The sequence below is a fragment of the Salmo salar genome, chromosome ssa19 (genome assembly GCF_905237065.1).
Source record: "Salmo salar chromosome ssa19, Ssal_v3.1, whole genome shotgun sequence".
Classification (NCBI taxonomy): Eukaryota; Metazoa; Chordata; class Actinopteri; order Salmoniformes; family Salmonidae; genus Salmo; species Salmo salar.
In genome coordinates, this window is record NC_059460.1 from 64907502 (window position 1) to 64931272 (window position 23771).

At 41.7% G+C, this 23771-nt stretch overlaps 2 protein-coding genes across 8 annotated transcripts in view; one reads left to right on the forward strand and one right to left on the reverse strand.

Annotated features, from left to right (window-relative positions):
• Nucleotides 1-536, reverse strand: part of kif22 (kinesin family member 22) — a 53905-nt gene extending 53369 nt beyond the window's left edge. The window contains exon 1 of the mRNA XM_014159252.2: nt 372-536. The gene's annotated coding sequence lies outside the window, so the exon portion shown is untranslated. The remainder of the gene's footprint in view (nt 1-371) is intronic.
• pagr1 (PAXIP1 associated glutamate-rich protein 1) overlaps nt 1-23771 on the forward strand; it is a 38218-nt gene that overhangs the window by 5124 nt on the left and 9323 nt on the right. The window contains exon 1 of one of the 7 annotated variants that reach the window (XM_045702608.1): nt 22621-22998. The exons of the other annotated variants lie outside the window; for them this stretch is intronic. Within the exon in view, the coding sequence (XP_045558564.1) occupies nt 22968-22998 (31 nt within the window). The 5' untranslated portion in view covers nt 22621-22967. Of the gene's footprint in view, nt 1-22620; nt 22999-23771 lie in introns of those variants that run through there. 7 annotated transcript variants of the gene reach the window in all.

Below are 23771 nucleotides of genomic sequence, written 5' to 3' on the forward strand. Positions count from 1 at the left end.
AATGTTCTGTTGTTGTTTATGCAATCCAAAAACTGTCCATTATCTGGGTCAGGTGGGTATAATTTGAAAGCTTGTTCTATTGCCAACATGACTAGCTAAATGATAAAATACGATATTACAGTGTTAGGCTTTCACTAGGTAATTCAGAGAAGCAGATCGTAGTTTTGGTGAGAGTAGAATGGAGTCATGAGTGCATTCAGTTGCATGTTCCACGGCAAATTTTCTTCACAATACAACAAATATAACCTAATTCTGTTCAGGACAACTCAGGATATAGCGCTGTACATCAAACATAGTGATCATAAACGTTGACACTGTATATTACATTTGTTTTATGATTATGGGAATGTGAAGTGCACATTTAGACTCACGGATGTTTGGCTTGCATGTATGACATCAAAGCTGTATTTATTATAATCCTCAACGTCTCATCCTTCAAAATACATAGAGTCCTTGTAATTTACAGCATTTCCCTCACTCAGACAACAAAAACATTTGTTAAAGTTGCTCAATTAGCGGGAGGGAGGGGGCAACCTCTTGTCTCGCGCGGTGCTTAAGTTCAGAACGGCTGTCAGTCAAAACCAATACAGAGCTGTGAAGCGGAGAACCTGTACAGCCACTGCGTTCCAATTTAGGAGTTTATCAGTGTCCAAATCTGCCATTTTCAACCCGTATACTGGTATGAATGGAAAGGGCTACTAATCTGTAGTGTCAATCCACAATGAACTAGGACGAGAATATTCCGTGCCCTCAGCCGAATTGGAGTTGATGACCGTCAATAACCTACAGAACGTATTGACGCAAAGACCGTCAAAAACCTAAAGAACTTAAGATAAACGCATGCAGTATTAAGCCATGGAACGCCTTGCTTGGCCAGTGAGTGGCCAAGCCCTCGTCACAACTACAACTTGTTTATTTACCAAAACCCAGCAATTCGCGCCACTGCCAGCAATTGCGCTCATAATACTTGCTTGTGAAAATAGCGAAAGTATTTCTGGCTCACCCCCGGGCCCCACTCCCGAGTGGCGCAGCGGTCTAAGGCACTGCATTTCAGTGTTGGAGGTGTCACTACAGACCCTGGTTCGATCCCGGGCTGTATCACAACCGGCCGTGATCGGGAGTCCCGTAGGGCGGCGCACAATTGGCCCAGTGTCGTCCAGGATAGGGGAGGGTTTGACCGGGGTTTGTTGATTTGAGGTCATTGAGGATTTTCTTAAATGGCCACAGATGCTAAAATCTATGGTCATTAAACCTTTGAAAATAATTTACTCAAGTGACATGATTAATAATTTTGCTCACAATGTAATTTCCCTTCATTTAAATTGAGTAACACCTATGACACGTTGTATTTAGACACACCAAATTATCAATGGAATCTTCAAATTTCACATACAGTGGCAAGAAAAAGTATGTGAACCCTTTAAAAATACCTGAATTTCTGCATAAATTGGTCATACAATTTGATCTGAACTTCATCTAGGTCACAACAATAGACAAACACAGTCTGCTTAAACTAGTAACACACAAATAATTATATGTTTTCATGTCTTTATTGAACACACCGTGTAAACAACTTGGATTTAATAACTGGTTGACCCTCCTTTGTCAGCAATAACCTCAGCCAAACGTTTTCCTCTTTACAAAACTGTTTCAGTTTAGCAATTTTCTTGGTATGTCTGCTGTGAACTGCTCTCTTGAGGTCATGCCACAGCATCTCAATCGGGTTGAGGTCAGGACTCTGACTGGCCCACTCCAGAACGTGTATTTTCTTCTGTTGAAGCCATTCTGTTGTTGATTTACTTCAGTGTTTTGGGTCGTTGTCCTGTTGCATCACCCGACTTCTGTTGAGCTTCAATTGGCAGACAGATAGCCTTACATTCTCCTGCAAAATGTCTTGATAAACATAGGAATTCTTTTTTTCGTCGATGATAGGAAGTTGTCTAAGCCCTTAGGCGAAAAAGCAGCCCAAACCATGATGCTCCCTCCACCATACTTTACAGTTGGGATGAGGTTTTGATGTTGCTGTGCCTTTTTTTCTCCGCACATAGTGTTGTGTGTTCCTTCCAAACAATTCAACTGTAGTTTCATTTGTCCACAGAATATTTATAAGCCGCAGGTGCCTACCGGTACATTGAAACAAATGAACTTTACACAGGCTTTAACGAAACACGGCTTGTAACAAAAATAAATAGGCTTTAACGAAACACGGCTTGTAACAAAAAATTTAAAATTAGCAGTAAGCTTTAGTTGTCTTTTTGCACTGAGTCAATTCCTCACGCTGCTGTTTCCAACGTCTTATCATCGACTCATTAAGACCAAGCTCCCGTGCAGCAGCTCTATTTCCTTTTCCAACAGCCAGATCAATCGCCTTCAACTTGAAAGCTGCATCATATGCATTTCTCCGTGTCTTTGCCATGATGAGGGTGACAAAATGACTACCGTAATCAGAATGATGGGAAGTTTGAGAGCGCTCGATTTAATCTAAACAGTAAACAAAAAAGTTGTTTACCTTAACCCGTTCGCCAATTTCATTGGTCTAATGAAAGCTTCATGCCGCCAAAAAACTGAGCACGTCACAGAATGTGTTTTTTTGGAGAGAAAAAAATTGAAAGCAGGAAAAATCCATATATTAGCCGCGTCATTGTTTAAGCCGCGAGGTTCAAAGCGTGGGAAAAAAGTTGCGGCTTATAGTCCGGAATTTACGGTAATAAGACACAAATTATTGTATTTTTCCTTGTCTATATTGAATACATAATTTAAACATTGAAATCAAATGTTATTAGTCACATGCGCCGAATAGAACAGGTGTAGACCTTACAGTGAAATGCTCACTTACGAGCCCCTAACCAACAGTGCAGTTTCAAAAAATACAGATAAGAATAAGAGATAAAAGTAACAAGAAATTAAAGAGCAGCAGTAAAAAAAAATAACAATATATACAGGGGGGTGCCGGTACAGAGTGGGGGGGGCAATGCAAATAGTCTGGGTAGCTATTTGACTAGATGTTCAGGAGTCTTATGGCTTGGGGGTAGAAGCGGTTTAGAAGCCTCTTGGACCTAGACTTGGTGCTCCGGTACCGCTTGCCGTGTGGTAGCAGAGAGAACAGTCTATGACTAGGGTGGCTGGAGTCTTTCACAATTTTTAGGGCCTTCCTCTGACACATTCACAGTGTAGGTTGGGGAAAAGTATGTGAACCCCTAGGCTAATGACTTCTCCAAAAGCTAATTGGAGTCAGGAGTCAGCTAACCTGGAGTCCAATCAATGAGACGAGATCAGAGATGTTGGTTAGAGCTGCCTTGCCCTATATAAAAAAAAAAACACTCACAAAATTTGAGTTTGCAATTCACAAGAAGCATTGCCTGATATGAACCATGCCTCAAACAAAAGAGATCTCAGAAGACCTAAGATTAAGAATTGTTGACTTGCATAAAGCTGGAAAGGGTTACAAAAGTATCTCTAAAAGCCTTGATGTTCATCAGTCCACGGTAAGCCAAATTATCTATAAATGGAGAAAGTTCAGCACTGTTGCTACTCTCCCTAGGAGTGGCCGTCCAGCAAAGATGACTGCAAGAGCACAGCGCAGAATGCTCAATGAGGTTTAGAAGAATCCTAGAGTGTCAGCTAAAGACTTACAGAAATCTCTGGAACATGCTAACATCTCTGTTGATGAGTCTACGATACATAAAACAAGAATGGTGATCATGGGAGGACACACAACGGAAGAAGCCAGTGCTGTCCAAAAAAAAACATTGCTACACGTCTGAAGTTTGCAAAAGTGCACCTGGATGTTCCACAGCGCTACTGGAAAATAGACATGTGCGGCTTATTTATGTTCAAAATAATATATTTTTTTTAAATTCAGTGAGTGCGCTTAATAGTCCGGAAATTACGGTAGTTTAAGCACACTATGTTTGTCTATTGTTGTGACTTAGATGAAGATCAGTAATTCCAAATGGTTCACATACTTTTTCTTGCCACTGTACCTAAAGGTTGAGATTAGCTAATAATTTTAAAAAATCTAGACCCCTACCCCGATAAGTTTTCCACTGGAGGGGATGCTCAATGTCCTTGTATATCTTTCTAAAGAGTTATTTTCAAAGTGGTAACACCAATGACATAAAACTTAGGGATACATTATATTTGTAAAAAAAAATGTGCATTTTAATAGCTTTCTTTGTTTTATTGATCTACAGTATACAATATATTAAATACATCCTCCAGCGATTGAACTTTTACTGTAGAAAAGCGATATCCCAAGTACAAATACAGTAAAGTACACACACTAAAGGTAAAAAAATAAGTTTTGAGGAGTAGGGCATTCAAGGAGTTGGTCTGATGGGAATCCTTGATGCCATCGACCTCCCCGCTTGCTTGAGGAACAATAGAGGAGCAATTGTGCTATGTCCTGACTTAGCTGGACCACCTATTGAGATGTGCCTTTAAGTAAATCAGGTGTTACATGTGGTGAAAAGGAGACTGGAGTGCCACTTTAGGCCTACTTTTGTTTACTTTCTAGCATTCAAAATAATAGATGGATATCTCTTAATCCCAAAAACATGTCACTAAAACTCTACTAGGTCACTACAGGGACAAGCCAATTCGTTTTCATTAAACAATGCCATGTTAACGGAGACAAAAAAAACAACATCAATGCATTTAAGACACATGTTAATGTCGTTTTGAAATATCTCTTTACATTTTAGTACTTTGGTACTATAATTAAAAAGGAAAGAAAAAAATGAATCACCATTGTAGACCCTTGGTTTTGTGTGAGGTATTTTTGAATTGCAGAGAAGTAAAAAAATAAATAAAAATTGCTTCCAATTTTTATGCAGAAAACCATTCACAACAAGTCCCCCTACTTTTCATGAAATATTTGCATAACATCACAAACGCTGCTGCTGCGGTCATTCTCTTTCTTTTGAGAAGGCAGTGGCAATATGTTGTTCAAAGTGGCTAGATAGGACACTGTAATAAGCAAGAATTTTGCTAGGGCTTTCTGGGAGTGGTTTGAGTGAGGTGGGGAAAACTGAAGTAACCAGGCAGGCCAAAACACCAGGCAGGCCCACCAAAACAATATTTTCAAGCAGCTCTTTTGCTGAAAGGGCATAATCATAATTATCACAGTATTATTCCAACCTCATAGTGTGGAAATTTATATAAAACAGGAAAATCACATTTTTGACTGCACTGGGCCATAGGGCATCTCAGACATGAGGAAATTAAAGCGTATGGGCAAGGTTGCCAAATATATTGGCACCATTGCCCATATGGAAACGCAATATATGTATTATTACTTGTATGTTTTATATGGGCATATATGGTGGAAACATATGCTTATGTATCCACACATACAGTACCAGTCAAAAGTTTGGACACACCTACTCATTCAAGGGGTTTTCTTTATTTTTACTATTTTCTGCATTGTAGAATAATAGTGAAAACATCAAAACTATGAAATAACACATATGGAATAATGTAGTAACCAAAAACGTGTATATTTTAGACTCTTCAAAGGAGCCACACTTTCCCTTGATGACAGCTTTGCACACTCTTGCTATTCTCTCAACCAGCTTTTTATTTTATTTATTTATTGAACCTTTATTTAACTAGGCAAGTCAGTTAAGAAGAAATTCTTATTTACAATGACGGCCTACCCTGGCCAAACCCTAACCCGGACGACGCTGGGCCAATTGTGCGCCGCCCAATGGGACTCCCAATCATGGCCGGTTGTGATACAGCCTGGAATCAAACCAGGCTCTGTAGTGACGCCTCTAGCACTGAGATGCAGTACTTTAGACAGCTGAGCCACTCGTGAGCTTCATGAGGAATGATTTTCGAACAGTCTTGAAGGAGTTCCCACATATGGTGAGAACTTGTTGGCTGATTTTCCTTCACTCTGCGGTCCAACTCATCCCAACCCATCTCATTTGGGTTGAGATTGGGTGATTGTGGAGGCCATGTCATCTGATGCAGCACTCTATCACTTTCCTTCTTGGTCAGATAGCCCTTACACAGCCTGGAGGTGGGTTTTGGGTCATTGTCCTGTTGAAAAACAAATGATAGTCCCTTTAGCACAAACCAGATGGAACGGTGTATCACTGCAGAATGCTGTGGCAGCCATGCTTTTTAAGTGTGCCTTGAATTGTAAATAAATCTCAAATTTGGACTCATCATACCAAAGGACAGATTTCCACCGGTCTAATGTCCATTGCTCGTGTTTCTTGGCCCAATCAAGTCTCCTTTTCTTATTGGAGTCCTTTAGTAGTAGTTTTTTTTTGCAGCAATTCAACCATGAAGGCCTGATTCACGCAGTCTCCTCTGAACAGTTGATGTTGAGATGTGTCTCATACTTGAACTCTGTGAAGTATTTATTTGGGCTGCAATCTGAGGTGCAGTTAACTCTAATGAACTTATCCTCTGCGGCAAAGGTAACTCTGGGTCTTCCTTTCCTGTGCCGGCCCTCATGAGAACCAGTTTCATCATAGCGCTTGATGGTTTTTGCGACTGCACTTGAAGAAACTTTCAAAGTAATTGAAATTTTCCGGATTTACTGACCTTCATGTCTTAAAGTAATGATGGACTATCATTTCTCTTTTTCTTATTTGAGCTGTTCTTGCCATAATATGGACTTAGCCCTATTTGGTAAAATACAATTTTCTGTGTACCAACCCTACCTTGTGACAACACAACCGATTGGCTCAAACACATTTTAAGAAGGCAAGAAATTCCGCAATTTAACTTTTTTGATTCACATCCGGCCATGATTGGGAGTCCCAGAGGGCAGCACACAGTTGGCCTGGCATCGTCCGGGTTTGGCCGGGGTAGGCCGTCTTTGTAAATAAGAATTTGTACTTAACTGACTTGCCTAGTTTAAATAAAATCAATTTACATTTAAAAACAAGGCACACCTGTTAATTGAAAGGCATTCCAGGTGACCAACTCTTGAAGCTGGTTGAGAGAATGCCAAGAGTGTGCAAAGCTGTCATCAAGGCAAAGGTTGGCTATATTTTGACAGAACATTTTTTGGTTACTACATGATTACATGTGTTATTTAATAGTTTTGATGTCTTCACTTTTATTCTACAACGTAGAAAATAATAAAAATAAAGAAAAACCCTTGAATGAGTAAGTCTGTCAACTTTTGACTGGTACTGTATGTCTCTTATGTCATAATATACTGTATGTTACCTTATATGTACATGTGTGTGACACACAGTATTCAAATGTACATACAGTTGAAGTCGGAAGTTTACATACACCTTAGCCAAATACACATTTAAACTCTGTAAAAATTCCCTGTCTTAAGTCAGTTAGGATCACCACTTTTATTTTAAGAATGTGAAATGTCAGAATAAGAGAGAGAATGATTTATTTCAGCTTTTATTTCTTTCATCGCATTCCCAGTGGGTCAGAAGTTTTACATACTAATTGAGTGTATTTGGTAGCATTGCCTTTAAATTGTTTAACTTGGGTCAAATGTTTTGGTTAGCCTTCCACAAGCTTCACACAATAAGTTGGGTGAATTTTGTCCCATTCCTCCTGACAGAGCTGGTGTAACTGAGTCAGGTTTGTATGGCTCCTTGCTCGCACACACTTTTTCAGTTCTGCCCACAAATCTTCTTAGGATTGAGGTCAGGGTTTGTGATGGCCACTCCAATACCTTGACTTTTGTCCTTAAGCTGTTTTGCCACATCTTTGGAAGTATGCACCAGTCCCTCCTGCAGCAAAGCACCCCACAACATGATGCTGCCACCCCAGTGCTTCACGTTTGGGATGGGGTTCTTCGGCTTGTAAGCCTCCCCCTTTTAACTCCAAACATAACGATGGTCATTATGACCAAACAGTTCTATTTATGTTTCATCAGACCAGAGGACATTTCTCCCAAAATTCGATCTTCATCCCCATATGCGGTTGCAAACCGTAGTCTGGCTTTTTTTTATGGCGGTTTTGGAGCAGTGGCTTCTTCCTTGCTGAGCGACCTTTCAGGTTATGTCGATATAGGACTCGTTTTACTGTGGATATATAAACTTTTGTACCCGTTTCTTCCAGCATCTTCACAAGGTCCTTTGCTGTTGTTCTGGGATTGATTTGCACTATTCGCACCACAGTATGTTCATCTCTAGGAGACAAAACGCGTCACCTTCCTGAACGGTATGACGGCTGCGTGCTCCCATGGTGTTTATACTTGCATACTATTGTTTGTACAGATGAACGTGGTACTTTCAGGCATTTGGAAATTGCTCCCAAGGATGAACCAGACTTGAGGTCTCCAATTTATTTTGGAGAGGTATAGGTACACCTCCAATTGACTCAAATGATGTCAATTAGCTTATCAGAAGCTTCTAAAGCCATGACATAATTTTCTGGAATTTTCCAAGCTGTATAAAGGCACAGTCAACTTACTGTATGTAAACTTCTGACCCACTGGAATTGTGATACAGTGAATTATAAGTGAAATAATCTGTCTGTAAACAATTGTTGGAAAAACTACTTGTCATGCATAAAGTAGATGTCCTAACCGACTTGCCAAAACTTTAGTTTGTTAACAAGAAATTTGTGCAGTGGTTGAAAATGAGTTTTAATGACTCCAACCTCAGTGTGTGAAATCTTGAACTGTATATAAGGTAAAGAGCACATAGGCCAGTTAGGGGTTGGGTTTGGGTCATAAAATTGTATTAAATAATCATGTGAAAAGCTTATCAGATTCAGTTGAATAACATGCTGACCAAGCCAGTCGCGTGCATGTTGATTTTGTACCCAAATTTATTCAAATTCAAATCAAATTTATTTTTATATAGCCCTTCGTACATCAGCTGATATTCTCAAAGTGCTGTACAGAAACCCAGCCTAAAACCCCAAACAGCAAGCAAAGCATGTGAAAGAAGCACGGTGGCTAGGAAAAACTCCCTAGGAAAAACTCCCTAGAAAGGCCAAAAACCTAGGAAGAAACCTAGAGAGGAACCAGGCTATGAGGGGTGGCCAGTCCTCTTCTGGCTGTGCAGGGTGGATATTATAACACAACATGGTCAAAATATTAAAATGTTAAAATGTTCATAAATGACCAGCATGGTCAAATAATAATAATCATAGTAGTTGTCGAGGGTGCAACAAGCACGTCCGGTGAACAGGTCAGGGTTCCATAGCCGCAGGCAGAACAGTTGAAACTGGAGCAGCAGCACGGCCAGGTGGACTGGGGACAGCAAGGAGTCATCATACCAGGTAGTCCTGAGGCATGGTCCTAGGGCTCAGGTCCTCCGAGAGAAAGAGAGAAAGAGAGAATTAGAGAGAGCATATTTAAATACACACAGGACACCGGATAAGACAAGAGAAATGCTCCAGATGTAACAGACTGACCCTAGCCCCCCGACACATAAACTACTGCAGCATAAATACTGGAGGCTGAGACAGGAGGGATCAGAAGACACTGTGGCCCCATCCGATGATACCCCCGGACAGGGCCAAACAGGCAGGATATAACCCCACCCACTTTGCCAAAGCACAGCCCCCACACCACTAGAGGGATGTCTCCAACCACCAACTTACCGTCCTAAGACAAGGCCGAGTATAGCCCACAACGATCTCCGCCATGGCACAACCAAGGGGGGGCACCAACCCAGACAGGAAGACCACGTCAGTGACTGAACCCACTCAAGTGACGCACCCCTCCCATGGACGGCATGGAAGAACACCAGTAGGCCAGTGACTCAGCCTCTGTAAAAGGGTTAGAGGCAGAGAATCCCAGTGGAAAGAGGGGAACCGGCAAGGCAGAGACAGCAAGGGCAGTTCGTTGCTCCCGCCTTTCCGTTCACCTTCACACTCCTGGGCCAGACTATACTTAATCATAGGACCTACTGAAGAGATAAGTCTTCAGTAAAGACTTAAAGGTTGAGACTGAGTCTGCGTCTCTCACATTGGTAGGCAGACCATTCCATAAAAATGGAGCTCTATAGGAGAAAGCCCTACCTCCAGCCGTTTGCTTAGAAATTCTAGGGACAATTTGGAGGCCTGCGTCTTGTGACCGTAGCGTACGTGTAGGTATGTACGGCAGGACCAAATCGGAAAGATAGGTAGGAGCAAGCCCATGTAATGCTTTGTAGGTTAGCAGTAAAACCTTGAAATCAGCCCTTGCCTTAACAGGAAGCCAGTGTAGGGAGGCTAGCACTGGAGTAATATGATCACATTTTTTGGTTCTAGTCAGGATTCTAGCAGCTGTATTTAGCACTAACTGAAGTTTATTTAGTGCTTTATCCGGGTAGCCGGAAAGTAGAGCATTGCAGTAGTCCAGCCTAGAAGTAACAAAAGCATGGATTAATTTTTCTGCGTCATTTTTGGACAGAAAATTTCAGATTTTTGCAATGTTACGTAGATGGAAAAAAGCTGTCCTTGAAACAGTCTTGATATGTTCTTCAAAAGAGAGGTCAGGGTCCAGAGTAACGCCGAGGTCCTTCACAGTTTTATTTGAGACGACTGTACAACCATCCAGATTAATTGTCAGATTCAACAGAAGATCTCTTTGTTTCTTGGGACCTAGAACAAGCATCTCTGTTTTGTCCGAGTTTAAAAGTAGAAAGTTTGCAGCCATCCACTTCTTTATGTCTGAAACACAGGCTTCTAGCGAGGGCAATTTTGGGGCTTCGCCATGTTTCATTGAAATGTACAGCTGTGTGTCGTCCGCATAGCAGTGAAATTTAACATTATGTTTTCGAATGACATCCCCAAGATGTAAAATATATAGTGAAAACAATAGTGGTCTTAAAACGGAACCTTGAGGAACACCTAAATTTACAATTGATTTGTCAGAGGACAAACCATTCACAGAGACCCCCACACAAGACATGATCAGGACACGCAAGTTGAAATATCAAAACAAACTCTGAACCAATTATATAAATCTGGGGACAGGTTGAAAAGCATGAAACATTTATGGCAATATAGCTAGCTAGCTTGCTGTTGCTAGCTAATTTGTCCTGGGATATTAACATTGGGGTGTTATTTTACCTGAAATGCACAAGGTCCTCTACTCCGACAATTAATCCACTTAAAAACCGTAAACCAAATTCTTTTCTCGTCATCTCTCCTCCTTCCTCAGGCTTTTTTTTTTTACTTCTTTGGACTTTATGGCGGTTGGCAACCAACTTTCCGGTGCATAACTACAACCGACTTGAGTGTGGACTTCAGTTCATCTTTCAATCACCCACGTGGGTATATGCTCCAAAAAAGCAATGAGGAGATGGGAGAGGCCGCAGCGTGTTGAGCGTCACAAGTAGAACCTATTTCTATTTTAGTGCTTGGTCACGCAGACGCTCGCTGAGGTGCGCAATGATTGAATAACATGTATGTGTCCATTTTTTTTACACTGCTCGCGCACACGACGCGAGTGGTGTGGTCAGCATGTTAGAAATCCTTGACCATTAAGGCAATATTTGCAATGATTGATATGTAAATTAAATTAAGGGATAGTTAACCTTTTTTATACCTTTATAGTCAGTCAGATGGTTCCTTACCCTGAAAGTAGTCTATGGGCGAGAAACTGTAATCCATGATTTACAGTTGTTTTAAATAGCCACTATTAACTTGAGGGGATTTGGCCACAAACATTGAACTTTGACTAATGGCACCCATCACCCCAATTGTTTTTTTTGTTAGCCATCTGACTATAAGGTATAAAAAAACTATCCAAACTATCCTTCAATTTGTTGAATTGAAATTGACCCCAGCCCTATTATGGTGTATTATTTTTTAATGGGATCCTGCGAGATTGAGATTTAGGTCAGATGAAACCATGAATTCTATTTTTATGTTTCTGCGTGCAGTTTGGAGATTATTTTAGTTAGCTTAGCACAATTGTTCTAATTTTTCTGGTATATTAACCAGCAGATCAATGTTGTATCTGTGTCAATGCCGCTGCCCATCTGCTTACAGATGTCATAATGAGACAGATACAACGCTGTGATCTATATACATCTCTATGTGACAACAGACAGAGCATGAGGAAGTGGATAGAATCTTTTTTTTAATGATTCGGTCAAATTAACTAATTTATAAAATATTGATTACTATGTTTTAGTGATGCACCTATATGACATTTTTGGCCGTTACCGATATCCGATATTTTCCTTGCCAAAAAGAAAACGATACCAATAACCAATATTTAAAAAAATTGCGGCCTTTTTAAGCATTCTAGTACATTTAAATAGTTAAAACACACATATGGACGCAGCGGTCTAAGGCACTGCATCTCAGTGCAAGAGGCGTCACTATAGTCCCTGGTTCGAATCCAGGCTGTGATTGGGAGTCCCATAGGGCGGCGCACAATTGGCCCAGCGTCGTCCGGGTTTGGCCGGTGTAGGCTGTCATTGTAAATAAGAATTTATTCTTAATTAACTGACTTGCCTAGTTAAATGACGGTTACACACACACACACACTGACCAAAAAGTTATTTTGTTTGCATTTACGCATGTCCCCATTACCAGTAAAACATAATGAAAACCTATTTCTTTCACTTACTTGCTGTGCTGTTTCATTGTTCATTTGTTCAGTCGTTTCATTCTCAACCAGGATTTCTATGGAACGCCGTTTGGGTCTTTGCGTGTCAAAAAAGATACTATTTGATGTGTCAAATATGTTTGTTGACCAATCAGGTCCTGAATATGACTGCACGTCACATAATTTAACTCGTTCATTATATTTTTACTCGTATATCATATGTCCCAAAGATTCATTGATACGTATGCTATGATGCTGGTAAAGTTGTCTCGCGCAGCTACAGTGCTGGTCATTAAAAAAAGCTATCTAGCTCATGGATGCAAACAATGTTCTTCCCCAAAAACATAGCAAAACGACAATCTGTTTCAGTAGCTATATAGCTAGGTGTCATCTAAAATAACCCTAATATATAAAACAGTTCTTATTTGATTAATGGTGGTCGGATCCATCTATGTGAAGCTAGCCACAATAAGCATTAGCCACAATAGTGGACTTTGCAGTTTGCCTTCAAAATAAAAGTATGGCATAATTCTACTATTTGTATTTATTTACATCACTGTCAATGATATACTTTTATTCTGAAGGCCAACCGCAAATTCTACAATTGTGCCTAATCCTTATTGTGGCTAGCCTCACAACACATAACCCCGGTCCATTTCACTAGCCAAATGAAGCTAGCTGGCTGCTTTATAACATTAGCTTTGCACAACAAAGTTAAGTAGCTGACTAGCTATTTATTTTCATGAACTGTTCAATTTCAATAGGTGAACAAGTGGCAACCTAGCTAATACTTACTCAGAAGGATTCCTAAATCATTGGTAAGAATAAATGAAAATGACTGCAGTTTCTACTTGTCATAGTTTTCAAGCTGGTTGTATTGGTGCTAGCTAGGTACCAAGCTAAAGCTAGCTACCCCAGAAGTTGCGGTCGAACAAATTATGCTTTATTACCAACGCGGTTTTGTAAACACATCGTTCGTGGCCGGTGTTTGTATGTTTGCTGACTTTTTTTGCACAGCTTTGACAGTGCTACTGTATCTTTTTTGACACGCAAAGACCCAAACGGCGTTCCATAGTATGTTTGTCGTGAAGCTAATAGCAGTGACGCTATTACTGTGTAACTCCGGTAGGGCAACATCTGAAATATAGCGCACTTGGTAGTGTGTACCGGTGCTCGACCAGTCGGCGAAAGCCAACATCACCCACGACAGAGAACGGTTGATTGTCAAGGGCAATGAATTCCATTACCTTGGCTTTAATGGATTTCACCTTTGAGTTGTCTTGCTGAAAATGTTTTACTCTTTCAAATGACTGCTTGACTGCTCGATCCACACAGCAGACATTGTGGGCTAGGTTAGGAATGCTGTGTTGCGCAAAATTTTACGTGGATTCATTACATCATGTACCTTCGTTATATAGGTATGCACGTCAGCTTTGACATTGGTTTTGCACGTCTGGCCTTAAACTAGGCATCGGCCGATAGCGATGTTGGCATTTTTGCTAATATCGTCCGATTCCGATATGTTCACCGATATATCGTGCATCCCTACTATGTATAGCTTCGTAAGACTAAAATGACCAACCACCCAGCTTTGGAGTAGTTGAAAGTCTGTTTTTGAGAGGAGCTGGCTACTGTGGGAGACTTCTAGTAATTGTGCTAAGCTAACTATGTGCTAGCTTCAATCATCTCCTAACTACACGCTGAGACAGAAATGAGTTCGTCTGACTGAGAAAAACAACCTAAATCTCGCAGTATCCCTTTAAGCCATATCAGTGTCTGGAATAATATTCACCATTCTTTCTGCCATGAGTCATTTATAAGTCATTATTTTTAAAACAATATCTTGACAATACCCGCACATTGTCAAATGCTCATTTCCAATCGATGATTAAAAACGAACTCACCAATTATTGCGGTCACGTTTTCAGGATCTGGTCTGTCATTTTTCTCCGCATCTTATCCCCTTAGCTTTTTACCACCCAGAATTGTTCAACTGAAAAAGGTTCAACGTGTCAAATAATTATCCAAAGTCATGATGACACACCCGATATTTAAATTTGAGTTAGGTCTGAAGATGACTCTGGCTTAGCTGTACAATGCTACAAACAGTGTTGGTTTGTGTGAACAGCAAGTAGACCCTTTTTCACAGACGATCTATCTCTGGCCCAACACCCGTTGTCTTTATACAGTGCATTCAGATAGTATTCATACCCTAGAAGACTCGAAGGCTAGAATTGCTGCCAAAGGTGCTTCAACAAAGTTCTGAGTAAAGGGTCTGAATACTTATGTAAATGTGATGTTTTAGTTTATTATTTTTAATACATTTGCAAAAAAAATCATAATAACCTGTTTTTGCTTTGTCATTATGGGGTATTGTGTGTTCGTTGGGGTTGAGGTCAGGGCTCTGTGCAGGCCAGTCAAGTTCTTCCACACCGATCTCGATAAAGCATTTCTGTATGGACCTCGCTTTGTACATGGGGGCATTATCATGCTGAAACAGGAAAGGGCCTTCCCAAACTGTTGCCACACAGTTGGAAGCACAGAATTGTCTAGAATGTCATTGTATGCTGTAGCGTTAATATTTCCCTTCACTGAAACTATGGGGCTTAGCCCGAACCATGAAAAACAGCCCCAGACCATTATTCCTCCTCCCCTTAACTTTACAGTTTGCACTGTGCATTCGGGCAGGTATCGTCGGACTGGCAGATGGTAAAGTGTAATTCATCACTCCAGAGAACACGTTTACACTTCTCCAGAGTCCAATGGCGGCGAGCTTTACATCCCTCGAGCCAACGCTTGGCATTGCGCATGGTGATTTTAGGCTTGTGTGTGGCCGCTCGACCATGGAAACCCATTTCATGAAGCTCACAACAAACAGTTCTTGTGCTGCCGTTGCTTCCAGAGGCATATTGGAACTCGGTAGTGAGTGTTGCAACCGAGGACAGACGATTCTACGCACTTTAGCACTCGGCAATCCCGTTCTGTGAGCTTGTGTGGCCTACCACTTCGCGGCTGAGCTGTTGTTGCTCCAAGATGTTTCCACTTCACAATAACAGCACTTAAAGTTGACCGGGGCAGCTCTAGCAGGGCAGAAATTTGACGAACTGACGTTTTTGAAAGGTTGCATCCTATGACGGTACCACGTTGAAAGTCCCTGAGCTCTTCAGTATGGGCCATTCTACTGCCAATGTTTGTCTACGGAGATTTACATGGCTGTGTGCTCGATTTTATTCACCTGTCAGCAAAAGGTGTGGCTGAAATAGCCGAATCTGATCATTTGAAGGGGTGTCCACATACTTTTGGTGATGTAGTGTAGCTCAGGCAGTAGGAAGCTCTCTCATCCATTTATATGCAGAGGATACAGTCTTATACTCAGCTGGCCCCTCCCTGGATTCTGCGTTAAACGCTCTGCAACAAAGCTTTCTCTGCCCTTGACCTTTGTTTTGGAGGTGTTCAGAACAAGGTTATGTGGATCAGTAAGAAGAATGCTCCAAAACCCCCCCAACCGGTGTGATTACTACCTCTGAGGGTTTAGAGCTTGAGGTAGTCACTTCATACAAGTACTTGGGAGTATGGCTAGACGGTGCACTGTCCTTCTCTCAGCACATATCCAAGCTGCAGGCTAAGGTGTAATCTAGACTTGCTTTCCTCTATTGTAATCACTCTTTCACCCCAGCTGCCTAACTAACCCTGATTCAGATGACCATCCATAGATTGGCAGGTAAGGGTGCTCTTAAGCAGCTTGATGTTCTTTACCATTCGGCCATTCAGATTTGCCAACGTTGCTCCTTATAGGACACATCACTGTACTCTATACTCCTCTGTAAACTGTCCATCTCTGTATACCCAGCGTGAGACCCACTGGTTGATGCTTATTTATAAAACCCTTTTAGGCCTCACTCCCCCTATCTGAGATATCTACAGCAACTCTCATCCTCCACATACAACAACTGTTTTGCCAGTCACATTCTGTTAAAGGTCCCCAAAGCACACATCCCTGGGTCGCTCCTCTTTTCAGTTCACTGTAGCTAGCGACTGGAACGTGCTGCAACAAACCCTCAAACTGGACAGTTTTATCTCCATCTCTTCATTCAAAGACTCAATCATGGACACTCTTATTGACACTTGTGGCTGCTTTGCGTGATGTGTTGTTGCGCTTACTTTTTTGCCTTTCGTACTGTTGTCTGTGCCTAACAATGTTTCTACCATGTTAGTGCTGCAACCGTGTTGCTGCCATGTTGTGTTGTGTTGTCTTAGGTCTCTCTTTATTTAGTGTTGTGGTGTCTCTCTTGTCGTGATGTTTTTTCCCCTACATTTTTATTTTTAATCCCCCGTCTCAGCAGGAGGCCTTTTGCCTCTTGGTATGCTGTAAATAAGAATTTGTTCTTAATTGACTTGCCTAGTTAAATAAAGTTGAAATAAAAATATTAGCATTCAGGCCAGGAGCTAGTACTTGATACACAGCCTTTAGCCAAGATAACTGCTGACAAATGCTTCTTGTAGCCGTCAATGACCTTGCTGCACCTTTCTACTGGCAATTTGTCCCACTCTTCAGCTGTGTTTGAGGGGTGCTTAAAGCCAGTATACCACGGCTAAGGGTTGTTCTTAGGCACGACACAACAAAGTGCCTGGACACATCCCTTAGCCGTGGTATATTGGCCATATATCACAAACCCCAGAGGTGCCTTACTGCTATTATAAACTGGTTACCAACTTAATTAGAGCAGTAAAAATAAATGTTGTGGTATACGGTCTGACATACCATGGATGTCAGCCAATCAGGATTCAGGGCTCGAACCAACCAGTTTATAATTTAGTTTAGAGTCTAGACCAACTGCTACCATAGGTTTTCTATGGGATTCAGATCTGGACTCATTGCTGGCCACTCAAGAACAGTCTAGCATTTTTTCCTTAACCCTTCCTCGATGCTTTTTGATGTGTGTTTGGGGTTGTACTGATGAAAGACCCACAACCTTCGACAGAGACCAAGGTTTTGGACACTGGGTTGAACATTGGACTCCAAAAAATCTTGCACATTCAAGGCCCTCCGCACCAGATGTCGCAAAGTAACCCCACTGCATTATCGAATAGAGGTCGGCCGATACCGATTATTGGAGGACCAAAATAAGCCGATACCAATTAATCTGCCGATTTTTACTATTTAAAAAAGTTTTTTATATATATATGTAATAATGACAATTACAACCAATACTGAATGAACAATACTCAATGAACACTTATTTTAATTTAATATAATACATCAATAAAATCAATTTAGTCTCAAATAAATAATGAAACATGTTCAATTTGGTTTAAATAATGCAAAAACAAAGTGTTGGAGAAGAAAGTAAAAGTGCAAAAGCTAACGTTTAAGTTCCTTGCTCAGAACATGACAATATATGAAAGCTGGTGGTTCCTTTTAAGTCTTCAATATTCCCAGGTAAGAGGTTTTAGGTTGTAGTTATTATAGGACTATTTCTCTCTATACCATTTGTATTTCATATACCTTTGACTATTGTATGTTCTAATAGGCACTTTAGTATTGCCAGCCTAATCTCGGGAGTTGATAGGCTTGAAGTCATAAACAGTGCAATGCTTGAAGCATTGCGAAGAGCTGCTGGCAAGCTCAGTCAGACTGCTCTATCAAATCATAGACTTAATTATAATATAATAACACACAAATACGAGCCTTAGGTCATTAATATGGTCAAATCCGCAAACTTATCATTTCGAAAACAAAATGTTTATTCTTTCAGTGAAATACGGAACTGTTCTGTATTTTATCTAACGGGTGGCATCCATAGGTCTAAATATTGCTGTTACATTGCACAACCTTCAATGTTATGTCATAATTACGTAAAATTCTGGCTAATTAGTTCGCAACGAGCCAGGCGGCCCAAACTGTTGTATATACCCTGACTCTGTTGCACAGAACACAAGAGAAGTGACACAATTTCCCTAGTTAAAAGAAATTCATGTTAGCAGGCAATATTAACTAAATATGCAGGTTTAAAAATATATACTTGTGTATTGATTTTAAGAAAGGCGTTGATGTTGATGGTTAGGTACACATTGGTGCAATGACAGTGCTTTTTTCGCAAACGCGCTTGTTAAATAACCCGTTTGGCGAAGTAGGCAGTGATTCAATGATAAATTAACAGGCACCGCATCGATTATATGCAACGCAGGACAAGCTAGATAAACTACTAATATCATCAACCATGTGTAGTTAACTAGTGGTTATGTTAAGATAAGTTTAATGCTAGCTAGCACCTTACCTTGGCTCCTTGCTGCACTCGCATAACAGGTAGTCAGCCTGCCACGCAGTCTCCTCGTGGAGTGCAGTGTGATCGGTGTCCAAAAATGCCGATTACCGATTGTTATGAAAATTTGAAATCGGCCCTAATTAATCGGTTGACCTCTTATCGAACCTCCGCCATGTTTGATTCTTTTAATGCTTAATTAGGTCGTCGGAAAACCTAGCGCTGATCTGCATTGCCAAAGAACTCTCATTTTGTTTAATCTGCCCACAGAACAATATAGCAGGATTTAGGCATGTTTAGGTGGGATTTCTTGTCTTTCTTTCAGATGTTTACCTACTACCAAGATCAGGTGGTTGCTTAAATTCATTGTAGCCTAGGTTTAATACACTGAACAAACATATTAATGCAACATGCAACAATTTCAAAGATTTTACTGAGATACAGTTCATATTATTTTTGTTTTTATTTAACCTTTATTTAACTAGGCAAGTCAGTTAAGAACAAATTCTTATTTACAATGACGGCGTGTCACAAGGCAAAAAGGCCTCCTGCGGGGACGGGGGCTAGGATTAAAAATAAAAAATAAAATAAAAAAATACTTAAGACAACAACAGTGTGGCAGCAACACATGACAACACAGCATGGTAGCAACAACATGGCAGCAGCACAACATGGTAGCAGCACAAAACAGGGTACAAACATTATTGGGCACAGACAACAGCACAAAGAGCAAGAAGGTAGAGACAACAATACAACACGCAAACTGTCAAATCAAATTTTATTGGTCACATACACATGGTTAGCAGATGTTAATGTGAGTGTAGCGAAATGCGTGTGCTTCTAGTTCCAACAGTGCAGTAATATGTAACAAATTCACAACGACTACATTATACACACAATGTAAGGGGATGGAGTAAGAATATGTACATATAAATATATGGATGCGCGATGTCATAGGCAAGGTGCAATAGATGGTATAAAATACAGTATATACATATGAGATGATTAATTTAGGATATGAAAACATTAGTGTCTTTATTTAAAGTGACTAGTGATACCTTTTATTAAATCCATTTAAGTGGCCAGTGATTTGAGTCTGTATGTTGACAGCAGCCTCTCTGTGTTAGTGATGGCTGTTGAACAGTCTGATGGCCTTGAGATAGAAGCTGTTTTTCAGTCTCTCGGTCCCAGCTTTGATGCACCTGTACTGACTTCGCCTTCTGGATGGTAGCAGGGTGAACAGGCAGTGGCTCAGGTGGTTGTTGTCCTTGATTATCTTTTTGGCCTTCCTGTGACATCGGGTGCTGTAGGTGTCCTGGAGGGCAGGTAGTTTGCCCCCGGTGATGCGTTGTGCAGACCACACTACCCTCTGGAGAGTTTTGCGCTTGAGGGCGGTGCAGTTTCCATACCAGGCGGTGATACAGCTTAACAGGATGCTCTTGATTGTGCATCTGTAAAAGTTTGTGAGGGTTTTAGGTACCAAGCCACATTTCTTCAGCCTCCTAAGGTTGAAAAGGCGGTGTTGCGCCTTCACCACACTGTCTGTGTGGGTGGCCCATTTCAGTGTACGCCGAGGAACTTAACTTTCCTCCTTCTACACTGCTGTCCCGTCGATGTGGATAGGGGGGTGCTCCCTCTGCTGTTTCCTGAAGTCCACGATCATCTCCTTTGTTTTGTTGACGTTGAGTGAGGTTATTTTCCTGACACCACACTCCGAGGGCCCTCAACTCCTCCCTGTAGGCTGTCTCGTCATTGTTGGTAATCAATCCTATCACTGTAGTGTCGTCTGCAAACTTGATGATTTGAGTTGGAGGCTTGCATGGCCACGCAGTCGTGGGTGAACAAGGAGTACAGGAGAGGGCTGAGAAGACACCCTTGTGGGGCCCCAGTGTGGAGGATCAGTGGGGTGGAGATGTTGTTTCCTACCTTCACCACCTGGGGGCGGCCCGTCAAAGTCCAGGATCCAGTTGCACAGGGCAGGGTCGACACCCAGGGTCTCAAGCTTAATGATGAGTTTGTAGGGTACTATGGTGTTGAATGCTGAGCTGTAGTCAATGAACAGCATTATTACATAGGTATTCCCCTTGTCCAGATGTGATAGGGCAGTGTGATGGCGATTGCATCGTCTGTGGACCTATTGGGGTGGTAAGCAAATTGGACTGTGTCTAGGGTATTAAGTAGGGTGGAGGTGATATGATCCTTGACTAGTCTCTCAAAGCACTTCATGATGACAGAAGTGAGTGCTACGGGGTGATAGTCATTTCAGTTACCTTAGCTTTCTTGGGAACAGGAGCAATTGTGGCCATCTTGAAGCATGTGGGGACAGCAGACTGGGATAGGGATTGATTGAATATGTCCGTAAACACACCAGCCAGCTGGTCTCGCATGATCTGAGGATGTGGCTAGGGATGTCATCTGTGCCGGCAGCCTTGCGAGGGTTAACACATTTAAATGTTTTACTCATGTCGGCCACGAAGAAGGAGAGCCCACAGTCTTTGTTAGCGGGCCGTGTCGGTGGCACTGTATTGTACTCAAAGCGCGCAAAGAAGTTGGTTAATTTCTCTGGGAGCAAGACGTCGATGTCCGCGATGGGGCTGGTTTTCTTTTTGTAATCCATGATTGACTGTAGACCCTGCCACATACGTCTCGTGTTTGAGCCGTTGAATTGCGACTCTACTTTGACTCTATACTGACGCTTTGCTTGTTTAATTTCCTTGCGGAGGGAATAACTTAGAGGCCAGGTCATGAAGGAAGGCTTGCTCATTAAAGTTATTTAGCAAGCGTCTATGACAAATCAGGACAGGTCGTTTCACTGAGCAGCCATTAGAAGCACAGGCTGTAAAACAATGATCACTAAGGCCATTACAGAAAACACCAGACTGATACCTACCAGGATTATTTGTGAGGACAACATTGAGGAGAGTAGCCTTTTCTGGTGTTTGGAGTCATACCTTGTGGGGTTGGTAATAATCTGAAAAAGATTTAGGGAGTCCCATTGCTTTAGGACTTGGTTAGGTGGTTTAAGCATGTCCCAGTTTAGGTCACCAAGCAGGACAAATTCAGGCTTAAGGCAGGTAGGGTACAGGCCAGTGCTGATTTGAGGACGAAAACACCCAGCAACAGTCAACGAAGAGCTATTTGAAAGTTGAATCTTTAAAACCAGCGAATCAAATTGTTTGGGGATTAACTTGGTGGAGACAACTGAGCACTGAAGGTGATCCTTGGTAAAGATTGCCACTCCCCCACCTTTGGAAGATCTGTCTTGCCGAAAAAGGTTATAACCAAAAAAGTTAACATCAATATTCAAAACACTATATTTCTAAACAACGTCTCAGTAATGATCAACACATCTGGATTGGAGGTGTGAACCCACACTTTCAATTGATTCATTTTAGGTAATAAGCTTCTAGTGTTAAAGTGCAGAAAACCCAGGCTTTTACGAGAGCAGAAATCAGTGAAACAGAGCACAAGTCAGAATTGGGGCTAGCAACAGTAGATGGGCCAGGGTGTACGTGCACATTTCCAGATATCTTCTGCAGTAATACAATCAAGGCACGGCAGAGGACAGGGAGGGCTCTGCAGTGCTGATTTATTACATTTGAAGATCATATTATACAGCCGGCGAGAGGTGGTTAGAATAGGATGGGAGGCCAAATGCCTGTGTAATCAATAGAGAGTCAGAGTCCAGAGTGTAGGAACAAACAGTCTGTCCCACGGTTGGGTAAACAAGAAATATCATAGTCAACAAAGCATGCAGGAGTCATGAGGCAGATAGCAAAATGCACAAGAAAAAAATATATAATGACCTGGGGCTAGCCATTGTGAGTTCAGAGTCACTCGCCCCAACAGTGCATGTGTGCTGGAGGCGAGCGAAAGCTTGGGAGAGAGGGGGGAGTGTGGTAGGGGTACCTGTACCAGACTGGGAGACAAGCCAGGGCAGACCGTGAACAGATCGCCCGGTGGAATCCAAACAGCAGTGCAGCAGGCAACGGGAGTCGGTGTCATACCCACTTTGGAGAAGCTTTTACTTCTTTTGGCAGATTTCTTGTAGAAAATGCCAGTGGATGGTCGCTGAACAGCAGGGGGAAGCTTCAAGGCCTCTGGATTTGGGTGGGGTTACCTGTCATTTGTTGGGCTCAAAGGCCTCGACACCTCTCACTTCACACCTCAGTACTAATTGAAGTTGTATCTGGTCTGTCTCAGTTCCAGGTTGGATGGTGTCCTTGGTAGTGTTAATCCTTCCAGGTAATTTTGTCCAAAATTAGGTTGTAGGTTTCGAGTTTTGATCTGGAGTGAAGGTTATGCTATGGAGAGTAGCATCCTGTATATGTCCCTGCCGAAAAATTCCAAGTTTCTTACTCCAAATCTATCTTTTTGCAAAAAACATGTTGAAAAATGTGAGAGCTCACTGTCTCTCTCTTTTTCTACTCATATAAGGCAATCAGTCAATTGAAATAAATTCATTTGGCTCTAAATCTATGAATTTCACATGACTGGGAATACATATATGCATCTGTTGGTCACAGATACCTTAAGATAGGGGCGTGGATCAGAAAACCAGTCAGTATCTGGTTTGACCACCATTTGCCTCATGCAGCGCAACACATCTCTTTCGCAAAGAGTTGATCAGGCTGTTGATTGTGGTCTGTTGAATGTTGTCCCACTCCTCTTCAATGGCTGTGCGAAGTTTCTGGATATTGGTGGGAACTGGAACACGCTGTCGTACACGTAGATCCAGAGCATCCCAAACATGTGCAAATGGTTGACATGTCTGGTGATTATGCAGGCCATGGAAGAACTGGGACATTTTCCGCTGCTAGGAATTGTGTACAGATCCTTGCGACATGAGGCTGTGCATTATCATGCTGCAACATGAGGTAATGGCGGCAGATTAATGGCACGACAGTGGGCCCCATGATCTCGTCACGGTATCTCTGTGCATTCAAATTGTCATCGATAAAATGCAATTGGGTTTGTTGTCCGTAGCTTATGCCTGCCTATACCAAAACCCCACCACC